The sequence below is a fragment of the Rhodamnia argentea genome, chromosome 3, assembly GCF_020921035.1.
Source record: "Rhodamnia argentea isolate NSW1041297 chromosome 3, ASM2092103v1, whole genome shotgun sequence".
Classification (NCBI taxonomy): Eukaryota; Viridiplantae; Streptophyta; class Magnoliopsida; order Myrtales; family Myrtaceae; genus Rhodamnia; species Rhodamnia argentea.
In genome coordinates this window covers 6966835-6979941 of record NC_063152.1, presented here as the reverse complement: position 1 = coordinate 6979941, position 13107 = coordinate 6966835, and the positions used below count along the sequence as shown (strand labels likewise).

General features: G+C 39.6%; 1 protein-coding gene across 2 annotated transcripts in view; it reads left to right on the top strand.

Moving 5' to 3' along the window:
• LOC125314372 (glucosamine 6-phosphate N-acetyltransferase-like) overlaps positions 1-12439 on the top strand; it is a 36199-nt gene extending 23760 nt beyond the window's left edge. The window contains exon 2 of one of the 2 annotated variants that reach the window (XM_048276514.1): positions 11934-12439. In XM_048276514.1, the coding sequence (XP_048132471.1) occupies positions 11964-12437 (474 nt within the window). In that variant the 5' untranslated portion in view covers positions 11934-11963 and the 3' untranslated portion in view covers positions 12438-12439. The remainder of the gene's footprint in view (positions 1-11933) is intronic. The other variant, XM_048276515.1, reaches the window with a different exon arrangement.
• Positions 12440-13107: the final 668 nt, after the last annotated feature.

Genomic DNA, 13107 nt, shown 5'->3' with positions numbered 1-13107 from the left:
TGGAACCGGGGACCGGACCATAGTCCCAGTCCCCATATTTTCGGGACCAAGGTCCGGTCCCGGTCCCGGCCCAAAGGGACCGCTAACTATTGAAAATCTAATCAACTTAATAAACTATGTCATGGTAAAAACATAGCGACTCGCTATGACTTTTATGATCGACGAACTTGACCAAAATGTTCGAATTCACTACCAAATCCAGCCATTACATGATAAAAACATCACCAACCGCACTCAAAAAAGCCTGCAGAGAGAAAAGATGACCAAAAAACAAGATGGAAAATAAGACTAAAAAGAGAGTCTTGAGGAGGAGAGTGCGATCATGCAAGGTTGGGAAAAAAATGGGCGGTGGACTTTTATTATTCTGTTTTGTTTTCAAATTTTTTTTTTGCAATTGTATATATTTATATATAAATAATTATATATTATTGGATGTCCAGTCCGGGCCGAGCAGGTCCAGTCCTAATACAAGAAACCCGAGGACCGGACCGCCCGGGCACCGGTCCCATTTATTGGGACCGGGGACCGGACCATCCACCTCAAGGACCGGACCAACCCGGCCGGTCCGGGCCGGTCTGGGGCTGGTCCGGGCAGATCCGGTCCTGTTTGCACACCCCTAGCTCTGACCCTCCTTTGATTTTTGAGTTCAAGTCTCACGGAAAAAAGAATCGAAATGCCTCTTAGGAAACAGAAAATGCCCAATTGTTGACCATTCTCTTGTGATTTGATTTATACAAGGGTTAATACCACCAAAATCCCCACATTGGTACACCTATGATAAATTTATCTCAAATTATTTCTTGATCACAAAAAACTTCAAAATGATGTACCTACCCAAACTAGTACAGCTGCAAAAAATTTATCATCCGTTAGTTTCGTTAAATTTTATCGTCAAATAGTGAGTTTGATAACACATGAAAATTGTCGGGTGTACACGTAACCCTCTACATGTTACATGTGTATCAATTTAAGATTTTTCGTGGTATTTATCGTTCATACAATGGAACCGCACTAAAAAGTCAAACTTGTCAAGCTACGTAATAAATTAGTAATTCATTCTCTGGAATTGGCAACCACATGCTTATAGTCACGAGGAAATATTGGGTTACATGAAATATTCTAAGTCAACAAAATAACACTATATTAATTGACCGACACATGTCCAGTGGGAGCCCGCATTTCATATTTTCCACATGACTTCGTCAAAAAGTGGGCTTTAGAAAAATAAAAAAGCAAAAGAAGAGATATAAAGCCAAAAGGGAGAGCTCGCACTAAGAGAGAGAAGAGGAAAGAAGGGGAAAGGAAAAAGGAGCATTTTCGATCCGCAATATCCGGTGAGGATATGTGTTTGTCAAATCGAAGTAATTTTTGAAATTATGACACAAATTCAAAATTATGTGAAATTTGAACTGTGAAATCCAATTAGAATTATTAAGTTGTGGAATTATACGAAAATCATGAATTATGACGTTGTGAAGTTATGAGATTTCATTAAGAGTTGATTTGAAGTAACGTTTTAGTTAGAGCAAAATTTTCGAACTTTGCGTGCGAGCTCCACGTTGCAGATAGCTTTGAATAATCGCTTTGCGCAAGTAATTTGTTACTGCCTGGTAATTCTTTTGTTAGCAATTAAGCTTCGTTTTAGCCAATTCGAAATTGAGGTAGTTTTTAGCTTGGTTTTGACGTTGATTCTCCTTTAATTAACATGATTACGAGATGGTCGGCTCAAATAATTATGTTGTTGGGGGCATTCTCAACCGAGTAGTGTTATCTCTTCAATAAAAAGGATTAGACATTTCATAGATCGTTTTCACTATATCAAACATATATATATCCTTTTACAATATAATAACTTATGTTAATCAGATACACAAATCAATACGAATAACCTTTTTACAATCCCTTCATAATTCTCAAACCATTTCACAATAATCAACTCCCTTCCCTTTGATTTGATACCCATCTTTTGCTCTCCGTGGCTTTCTCACGCGTGCCCCGACAATTTCTGTCTCTCCGTCTTTTCAATTTTTCCTTTTTACCTCCTCCACGAGAATCTCTCTCATCTGTTCTTTTTTTTCTTTCTTTTGATGATCACTTCTCAATTTTTTTATTTTTATTTTTTATTAATTTTTTCTCTCTTTTGCCGATCACAACGCTCTCTCTTTATTTCTCTTTCTTGGCCGCGAAGAAAAGCTCCACCCTTTTCTTTTTCGAGCTCTCCTTGCAATGATCATTTGCTGAAAAGTCTGCCGCCCCACTTGACCGTGAGTTTCGGTCCGAATGCTAAAATATTCAACATGGAAGCTGCGCGCTCTCTTGAGTCTTGAATTAAAAAACATTCAGGGTAAAATTACTTAAATTTGAGGGTTTTAGGGACTATAACTATATTTTCTAAATAAGAGCATGAAGTATCCTTATTTGCTCAAATAATTACCTAAAGTGCCTTCATTTTTTCAAATAAATGCCTAAAGTGAATCTTGTTTCAAACAAGAACTTGAAGTGCCCTCATTATTTAAGAGAATGACCTAACCAAGTGTGACGTTCCATGCCTGCCACTTACTAAGTACGCGCTCTGCTTTAATATGTTATTACATATATAATATATGGCGCATGCGGAAGACTATCTAAACAAGTGAGGTCAACATACAAGTGCATACAATAGGGTAGGCATGCCTAAAGTGTGTCGCCTCATAGGGTTTCACTATCGACACCTATTATAAACAAACATTCACCGACATGTAACAAAGTAATCTAATTATAAAACCTTTATGTACATCATCCTTTTAAATGAAAAGTTTACATTGGGAGGATCAAAAGAAAAATCTACTCCAAAATACTATCCACAGTCACCATCAGCATGCTCTAGCACCGCCACTATCATCCGAAGACACAGGAACCAAGGTATATGAAAAAGAGTTCAACAATGAGAGTGAGCTAAAAGCTCGGTGAGTATAGTTCCAGCTAGCCAACCATCAGAAATGCCAATCACCCAGCAAACAAGACATCAACCGCAATAACATGGCAAGATCAATCTGGTAACAACCACGATAAGCAAAAGCATCAAGATCATCAGCTCACCCATGTAAGAGCATTGCCGACTTTCTCACATGAATACATCAGTCATCTTGCCTAGCAGGCCTTGAATTCCTCTAATCCAACACCTATAATACCTTGTACAACTCAAAATAACCACATGCGAATCAATTCGGGGGTCCTTCGCTCGTCCAAATCATCAATGACAAGAACTTCGAACGGCCGACCACTAATCACCGCCCACCTCAACGAGCAGCCCACCATTATCATGAATTCAACCCTCAAGAGTGCCAATCAAGCAATTAGATATGACGTGCAAAACCAATCGATAGAGTCATGCCTAAGCCGAATCTCAGCTCTCTCGGCCACTACTAATCAACATCCGATTTCGATGATCCAACCATTAATTCCATGAATCCCGTTGAGAGCGCGCAATAGAAGTTGGATACCTTTACCGGGGAGATCATCAAGTGGGAGCCTAAGTCCGAGGCCGTTAACATATCTAATTGGACTCACTTTCATTCAAAAACTTAAGCCAATGAGTTATATGCCAACTTGGATATATTAATTGCTCTACACTATATTAATTCTCCAATATGGGACTTTTCTAACACAATTCACGCGTGCGTACTAATAATCTGTCCCTCACGTGAGCTCCAATGTTAGGTTTGCTCCCCCTCATTCTAAATATCCTTTCGCACCAACTTATCTCAACTTGAATCTTCATTAACGCCCATCGGGCCCGCATTCTTGCACCACAACGCCCACCAGCCCGGAAATCGCATTGGCCACCCTGTTCGTTGACGGCGCATTGCCTTTTGTGTTGATCATAAGTATAAAATCTAACTATTAGTGACATGCCGCTTCGGTAGAATTTAGCATTGTGCAGAGACTAAACGTTGTGAATTAGGATAGCTATTAGCTTCCAATTACTTCTGGATATCCGTAAAAAGAACTATACTAATCTCCCTAGTGAAATAATGCATAGAGATTCAAATTCGGGATGGAGAATTAGAATAGCGGTAGTCGAATAAAAGAGGAGATAATATAGCATAATGTGACTAGCTTTCCCACCATTCGGGTATTGAACCTAATGGTGCTTGAAGTACTTTTCATTCGGATGGTCAAGTCTTTCATCCAATCGCTATTTTGTTGGTACACCTAATCTTTGTTTTTGCAAAAACAATTATGGTTGTGATCATTTTAACTTGTGCACTCTGTTGTGTCGGATTTTAGTTTGCACAATGGAGTCCACTTGTCATTAACATACTTAATTTGGCTATCCACTTCTCCTTTTCCTTATTTTCTCCATTTTGCTCTCTCACGAACTCAATCAAAGGAACTGCTTTGAGCTCCACCATTGCGCGGGAAAATTATTTAAGATGTCCAAAATTTATTGCATTGGTACAAATTTCAGCCATAATCCTTTCAATTTGGCAAATTTAGTCATAAACCTTTTAATAATTTACCAATTCAGTTCTAAACATTTGAATTGTGTCAATTTAATTCTAGATCTTTTAATGAATTACCAATTTAGTCCTTTTGGTTAATTTTGGCAGAAAATCCTAATGTGACAACCGAATTAGAACCGACTATCCTTCATGGCATGATCAACACCGACATTAATAATATATTTTTATTTTTATTTTTTATATTTTTAGAATTTTTTATTGATTTTTTTATTTTATTTTTCTTCACAACGCCAGCAAGGCCGATGGCCCTTAGGCAAGGATTGGGGCCCTTGCTTTGCTCGGGGTCGCGACCCTTATCTAGGCCCTTGCGAGCCATACCGAGGGCAAGCCGAGTCTTGTGATGCCCTCAATGTCCTCAAGCAATCACCTGTAGTCCATTCTCATCTATCGAGTTTGTTGTACCTCGCTGTCATGTCCTCACCTCACTACCTTTCTATTTCTCCTAGGATTTTTCCTCTGCACCTTGTCGGCATGAGCCCCCAAACCCATATAAACTACATTGCACGCTCCACCTGCTGACCATTTTTGTCTCTCTGTCACGCACATTGTGTCCCTCATTGTCTCTCTCTATAGTGCTTCTTCACTAAAAGGTGAAAAATCGATAAACGACGAGCGATTCCCAAAATCTCCTCCTGGTTCTTCTGACCGAGGAAGAGCTAAAAGTAAGGCTCCTGCTGGTGCTGGATCATCTTTTTTGGTTGTGTTGGAGTTTAAAATGCTGTCGTCCATGATGGTTTGGAGGCATTGCCTTTTGGGTCATTCTTTGATATGGAGAACATTGGCTTTTATGGGTCTCCTTCACCTCTCATGGAGTTTGAGAAATTCTCTCATTTGAACGGGTTTTTTTTTTTTCGAAAATATCGTTAATTTTTTTTTTACCAATTTAAGTGATTTTTAAAAAAAATTTACCCTTTTAGGGTCCTGTGCGCCACTTTTAGAGGCGCCTCCTACAGAGGCGCACATGCCCCATTTTCTTTTTCTTTTTTTTTTTTTACTTTTTTTTATTTTTGTAGCTGCATATTTTATTCTTTTACTTTTTTTTCTTTTTATATTTATAATAACGTTTATTTATAACTAGGTGTGTCAACGGTTGGGTTCAATTCGATTTTTTAGAAATACGGAATAGAACCGAACCGTTAGGATGAGTAGCTAAGCCGAACAGAATCGCAAACCAAACCGAATACGGACCGAATAGAAAATTCAAACCGAACCGCTTACCGAACCGAAACATTAAATTATTTATTAATAATTATGTTATAAAAAGAAGGTTTAAAAAGAAAAAAACGTTACATCTATAAAGTTGTATAAATATAAATTTTATTATAAATAAACATTATTATAAATATAAAAATAAAAAAATAAAAAAAATAAAATATATGCGGCTGCAAAAATTTAAAAAAAGAAAAAAAAAAAAAATCAGGCTATGCGCCTCTTTGGGAGGTGCATAGCCCCATTAGAAGGGCACATGCCCTAAAAGGGTAAATTTTTTTTTAAAAGTCACATAAATTGGTAATTTTTTTAACCATATTTTCGAAAAAGCCCCCTTTTGAACTCTATAGGTTCCATTAGACCTTTCGTTTCCTGTGTAGGATTAGACGGAACCGAGAAACGTCACCCTTTATGTTTAGTACTAAATTGGTAGAAGTGTAATAAATTTAAAATGTAGTGTCTTTGCCGCTTGCTATTGAACAATCTCGAAATCCCAAATGACACCTTGAGCCATTGACCATAGCCCCAACCCCCAACTCTCTCTGTATCTATCTTTTTGGATGAGTTCTAGACGTCAATTCCAATGTCGGCGAGCCCATATCCGGTACTACCTGCCTTGGGCAACCCAGATTTGGTGCGAGCGACCGGTGATGCTGTTGGTAGCACTGTAGTGGCCACATCAGCACAGCTCTAGAGGACACACGAGGCTCAACAAGGACTCGATAAACAACAATGGATGCCGGGCAATTGCTCGAAGACACGACCGCAAGGTACAATGGCAATGGGCGACAGCTCGTCGACGCGAGGCATCGTCAATGGCCGTTCATAGTGGAGCTTCGAGAAAGCCTATCATGTCATGAAACAGTACTGTGGCGGGAGAGAATGGGGAAGATTAAAGATTCAGCCATTTTTCGCAAAATGATTATGGTCGGGATGCACAAGTGTACAGCGGGAAGCATCAATAAGCAGGCTACACCAAGTGAACAGCTACTAATTGTTGCCCATGTTCAAATATTTGTAAGAAGAGTATGGAAGAGTAAAACATGATCCATTTTAGACACGATAAAGGCATACGATCGAGATGTCCTTTGTTCACAGGGTGCAGAATTAAAAGTATCAAAAACAATTTAAACCAACTAGGACCTAGTGGACTAGAGTGAATCATTATGCCAATAAAATTTACACGCAACACAATCAGGACTTGCAGGAGAGAAGTTCTCTAGCAATGGTGGGTCAGGCCAACTCTCGTTGGCATCCCATGATACGGGAAGACCCAATATCTCGTATCAAGTACTAATATCGAAATTACCTGCAACCGTTGCTGACTAAACAGATGAAGTAGGCATGTTTCAGGTGAAGTGATCAATTCAATCAGATCATCATGTGCTTTCAGGAGGACCTCTGGACTCCACTACAAATACCAAGACCTGCGTCGCATGGAGAACGATTCAATAAATTGAAAGACAGATGAGATGATGCATGCATCCATTTGGTGTGTATGCTGAAAATGTTAAAAAGAAAAGGAGGGGGGGGAGAGGGGAGATTTCTTCTTTGGGAGAAAACACCACCTGCATGCAAATGCATCGCAGAATGACTTCTGGTAGACAACACCTACGACACAGGCTCGGAAAACGTATGATGCTGGGCATTCCAAAGAACCATCTTTTTTTGAATACCAAGCATTTAATCGGGAGATTTCCATGGTGACTCCAACCTGAAATCCAGCAGGCTCACCTGCAGTAAGCAGTCATCAGCACTACAAAAATAAGTCGGCGCATCTGAAAATATGGACCGAACTGTGTAGACAGAAATGATTTTCAGTTCTTCCAAGATTGGACTGCTTTTAGGTTAAATTTCAATCTTTTCCTCACATAAATTATGCCTAAGAAAGTATCAAAGATCTTTTCTCGATAACTTACAGCTGCTCACCAAACAAAAGCTAAGAGAACAAAGATAGCAAGTATTACTAGCATGACATCTACAATTAGATTCTAAAATGTGTAGGCCAGTCTTCAGTCATTGGATCGGGAAACCAAATTGCACCATATAAGCCATCTGCCGTAATCCTATATAAGTTTTCCTCAAGTCTTTCATTCTATGAAGCTTTCCTAAATTTTTCCCTTTCCGAAATGGCAAGTTCATCAAATCACTCCACCTGTTATAAAACATAATCGGGTGGCTCTGCTTTTCAAAATTAACTTTTAAAGTTAACTTTTGTCTTGCTTCACTTTCCGATGTCTGAAAATCTTAAAAAGAAAAACAGCTACTAAACTTCACCAACTCTCTTCAAGCAAATCCCATGAGAGAGATGATATGAGATCTAACATGGAGGGAGTAAAAGGAATACTATAATTCAGGGATACCATCGCTTTTCTCGATATGAATACTATGAGGAGCTTACGGAGCTGATTTGATATGAGGACTATCCTATTGCTACAACACAGAGTTGGTGAATTCTTTAAAGTGCTACTGAGAAATCCATTTACCTCCGCACCCAGTTGGAAATACAGAATTCGGAAAGCATAGGGATCTAATCTGAAGCCAATGAAAACGGGCCCTCAATCGGTGTCAACTACATCTAAGCTTTACATACTCCCTCTTTTGAAGCCCATCGGTACAATATTGAGATAAAAATACTTAAATGCAACTGTCGGTCAGGTGTATGTCATCAGGAGATGTCAATGGAGAGGAAGAAGCTTCACAAAGTGCCGAAACAAAAGAGCTCAAAAGCCTAGGGTTCTCTCGAATCTGAGCAGCAAAAAATGGAGCAATGTGCTTGATCAACGACATTTTTGTGTTATATGGATGTCTCTTGCTCCACTTTGTGGATCTGGAAACAGAAAGAACCATCATCAGAATTATTCATTTACTCCTGTCTCCAGCTACTTTATACTATTCCGATGTTATTGAGAAACAAAAAAGAAACAGCTTTGTCTATCGACCAGAGAAGTCACAACTCATACAGTATCAAATGGGGGCTTGTAAAGACAACACAAGGTGAGACTTCACCTCAAGGAGATATGTGCGATTATGAGATGAGATCCAGGTTATTACGATGAGTGAGGGTTGTTTGAATGTGAATTTGATCCAGTCACAGAAATCAATATTTCCAGCTTTTGCAAACATGCATGCATGAACTGCAACCAGTACTGACTAAAATTCGCAACATCAATCAATTCACTAAGCTTAATATTTTAGCTAGACAAATTTGTACGATTTTAGTAAATTATTTCCATCTTATTTCAGCAAGATATTACTTCTCTACAAGTTCATGAGGACACGCCAACATTTAATCAATTTAAAGTTCAACGAGTCGGATTAATACTGAAAGAATAAGGATACGACTGCCGATCCTTTTGTCCCCGGAGGAACTTTACAGCCAGAAAGCATTGCAACGTTGAGATTAACCACTCAATAAAGTGCTGACCATATAACGCCCAACATCTACGGTTTAAGATTTAAACCAACAGCAAATTGACATGAGACTAATTGCATGTTGACGACACCGGGATCTTAGAATCTAGTAATCCGAGCGCGTACATGACTACAATCTAAATCAAACTCTAAACTCATCATCTCACATGAAATGAACTATTACTGAAAGATATCTCACAGAGGAGTTTCACAGTCTATAAGATAAAATCAACAGCAAGTGATGTTACAAACAAAAGGTAACAATCCAATCAATTTCAAAGATAACAAGATGATGCAAGAGAGCTAACGAACATGCGAGAACTTTGCTACAATGGATACCGGCGGTCGCTTATGACATTAGTAGATGCAAGTTATGCCCGACTTGTCTCAAACCCATGAACTGGGATTTTGTATGTGTGCGTGTGTGCGTGTGTTCGACATCTCGATTAACGAAATTCACTTTTTCTACATAGAAACCAATCTCCCAAAAGTATGTATCGGCTCTGAAACCATCTGAAGCCTTCACAATCCTCTAGCAACAAGATGCGCATCTCTATGTTCACGCCGTTTTGGACTTTCATTTCGATCATTCGCCACAACCGAACAGCAAGTGACTTGACATCATTCATCCCACCAATCTGACTTCATTCACAGGGCTCGCACCTCGCGGTGCGTCCGGATGAACGCCCCACAAATTCCACCAACAGTCGTGCGGTCAACTTTCAGCAATATCATCACAACGGCCACGGATAGAGAGACAACTACGCAAGTAGCGAGACGTATAGAAGGTTACCTGATCCAATTTCAGCCCGGTCTTCGCACGAATCAAAACCAAGTGCGGGAAAGGTGACGCTCCGGAGATAAGGGAGGACTCGCTTCACGGGAGGGGATTGCACCGACTGAACACCAGACATCTCCTCTCTACCTTCGTGGAACTTTCCGCCTTCACCGCCCTCCTCTCCACCACCGTCGCCTCGCGGAGTGCGACCTAAACTGAAATTCCCATTTTGCCCCTCTCGTTAACTTTGGGGGTAAATAGGTTACCAACTGCCAGTCGCGCAGAAGACACAGCAAGTCTCAGACTCTTTTGCTTCCTTCGTCCCTCGCTTGCATTTAATCAATCACTTGCAGAGTTCGAATCGGCAAAGCAGGGAACAGCAATTAAATCAAGCCCAAGGTTACTCTCTCGTTCATCTGGGTTGTGATTGTGATTATTACGAGCGTTGTGAATGCATAATCTTTTTTGCTCCTCCTGAATTGAAAGCGCAAGACAGTGTTGGGGGTCGTTCGATTCTGGGAATTTCCATTGATTTTGATAAGCTTTATGCCCCTGGACTTCTTCGCTAGCGTAGATTAGAAGTACACGATGGCTAGGCTCAATCACACTCTAGAAAAAGCGCAGGACAGTCTCGTGTACTCTCTCCGGGATTGCTATTGTGTCTGGTAACGATGCATGAGTTGATATGAAGCTTTTGTAATCCATCCATTTCTTCTGCTTTTTGGGTTGAATCTTTTGATACTGTTTAGGCTGTTTAGGAGTTCGGTGCGTCTTTAATGAGTTGTTGCAAACTTTGTAATCTGGCTCTCTGTCTCAACCTCACAGTTTTAAGCGGAGTTAATTCACGGTGAAGCAATGTTTTCGAGGACTATTTGTGGTGACTTTTTCTCTGGCACTTACAATTTTTGCTTCAAGAAATACAGATCGCGGCATTTGCAAATGCCACTCTCAAATGCCTCTAAAGAGAGAACTTTTGCTGGCATTTTTGGATGTCTTTAGCAGCATTTGCGACAATTAGCAGTAAATGTTTTCTCAACATCGCTCTGAACTTGTTTTTTCCCTTTTGCCTATAAGAATTCTATTGGCATTTACGACTACCAGCAAATAACTTAATGAGTGTTGGCAAAAGCTGCTCCTATTGTTGTGTGGTCATCATCGGCATTGTGTCCAAAATATGAAGCCAGTGTCAAGATAGTGTTCTATGGCTTATCTGGAGTGTATATTTCATAGGATTATCTGCCATATCCTAGACATGAACTAAGTCCAGGTAAGAAAATTCTTTTGAGATATTTTATGCTTTGAGAAAGAACTACTCCATTTGTGAGCTTTTGACCAATAAGCACCGCAGATGTTGTTTTCCAATGTATCAATTGAGAATGGTGTCGTGTATTAACACCAAACATTGTTATAGATACCTACTGTGCACCAAAGAAAGCAACTAATGGAATTTTCTTAGTTGGAATTTTATTGGAAGCTTTAATGAGCTGTTTTGACAAATGACAAAGCCAAGGAAACTTGTTCATCGTTCTCTCTTTTTCAGCCGTAATTGTTGCCAGGCTGTAGATAGGTTCTTTCATTCTGCTTTCTAAGTTTGTAATTTAAAGTGAGACTATCACTCTGTAAACAGAGGACTCCATAGAACTGCTTCTTTTTCCTCTTTGTATTGTGTATGTAAATACTAATTTAGCCTCATTAGCAAGTTTTTCTCCTCCTCCTCCTCCTCCTCCTCTTGTTTTTATCTTTTGTGAACAGACTCACCAGGAAGTTACTGATATCGCATTTGCATTAATATTAGCTTGATAGAAGAAGGCCGAAAAGTGAATTGCATTTATCTTTTGCTTTATGATTTAGAGCTCAGCAAATTTGGCCACTACAAGTCTGTGCAAGGTGGCTTGCTTAGATAGAGAAATGCTATGTGTCTTATGTGTGATTTACCTTTAATAACATGTTGGAGCTTCTATATGCGTGCCATGTTCTTTTCTTTGACTCTATGAACTCTAATTCTCTTTTTGTCGATGTGAATGAAGTTGGTGTAAACAGAAGCCTCATCTCAGGAAATGCAGACTGGGGTCCCACTAAATGAAGCATGTAATCTTCAAGTTCGGAAACTAGAGATCTCCGACAAAAGCAAAGGGTTTGTAGAGCTACTGCAGCAACTGACGGTTTGCGATGCTATCTCCGATGAGGATTTCCAAAAGCAGTTCCAAGAGCTCAGCTCTCTAGGCGATGACCATGTGATTTGTGTGATAGAGGATACTAGTTGTGGAAAGATAGTCGCTACTGGAAGTGTGTTCATCGAGAAGAAGTTTATAAGGAACTGCGGCAAGGTTGGCCATATTGAAGACGTGGTCGTCGATCGTGATTCTAGGGGGATGCAGTTAGGCAAGAAGGTTCTTTCTTTTCTCACTGATCATGCCCGATCTGTGGGTTGCTATAAGGTGATTCTTGACTGTAGAAATGAGAATAAAGCATTCTATGAGAAGTGTGGCTTCAAGCAGAAAGAAATTTGGATGGTCAAGTATTTCATCTAAGAAATTACCCAATTTGTTCATTTATAAGTAAGCACTTCGTGTCTAACCTCATTTTAAGTCCATTTTACCTCAATAATCTCTCCCCCGAGTTTCGATTGAGATGAGTAAGTTCAACAGATTTCTTGATTCCGATGATTCTACGGCGGAACTTGCATTTTCTACTGTGAATTTGGATACCTGGGTGCCCCTTCTAATTTCATCTGTTCATTCACACCTCCTTGCCTTTTGTGTTGATCATGAATATTAATAGAACTATTAGTGATATGCCGTGTCCGTAGAATTTAGCATATAAGCTGTCGCCATGACTCGTATACGGGGTAAAAGTCCGAAAGTTGTGAATTAGGGTAGCTATCGGCTTCCGATTCTTTCTAAAGATTTCAGTGAAAATCTAATCTCCCAAGTGAAATAATGCATAGTGATTTAAAGTGAGGATGAAGAATTAAAATAGCGGTAGTAGAGACGTGATACTATAACACAATGTGACCAGCTTTTCCACCTTTCAAGTGTCATTGAACCGGATGTTGCTTGAAGTACATTTGATTCAGATGGTCAAGTATTTCATCCAATGGCTATTTTCTTTGTATGCCTACTCTTCGTTTTTGAAGTAACAATTATGGTTTTGATCTTTACTCTTGTGCACTTAGTACACTGGGATTTCAATTTGCACAAT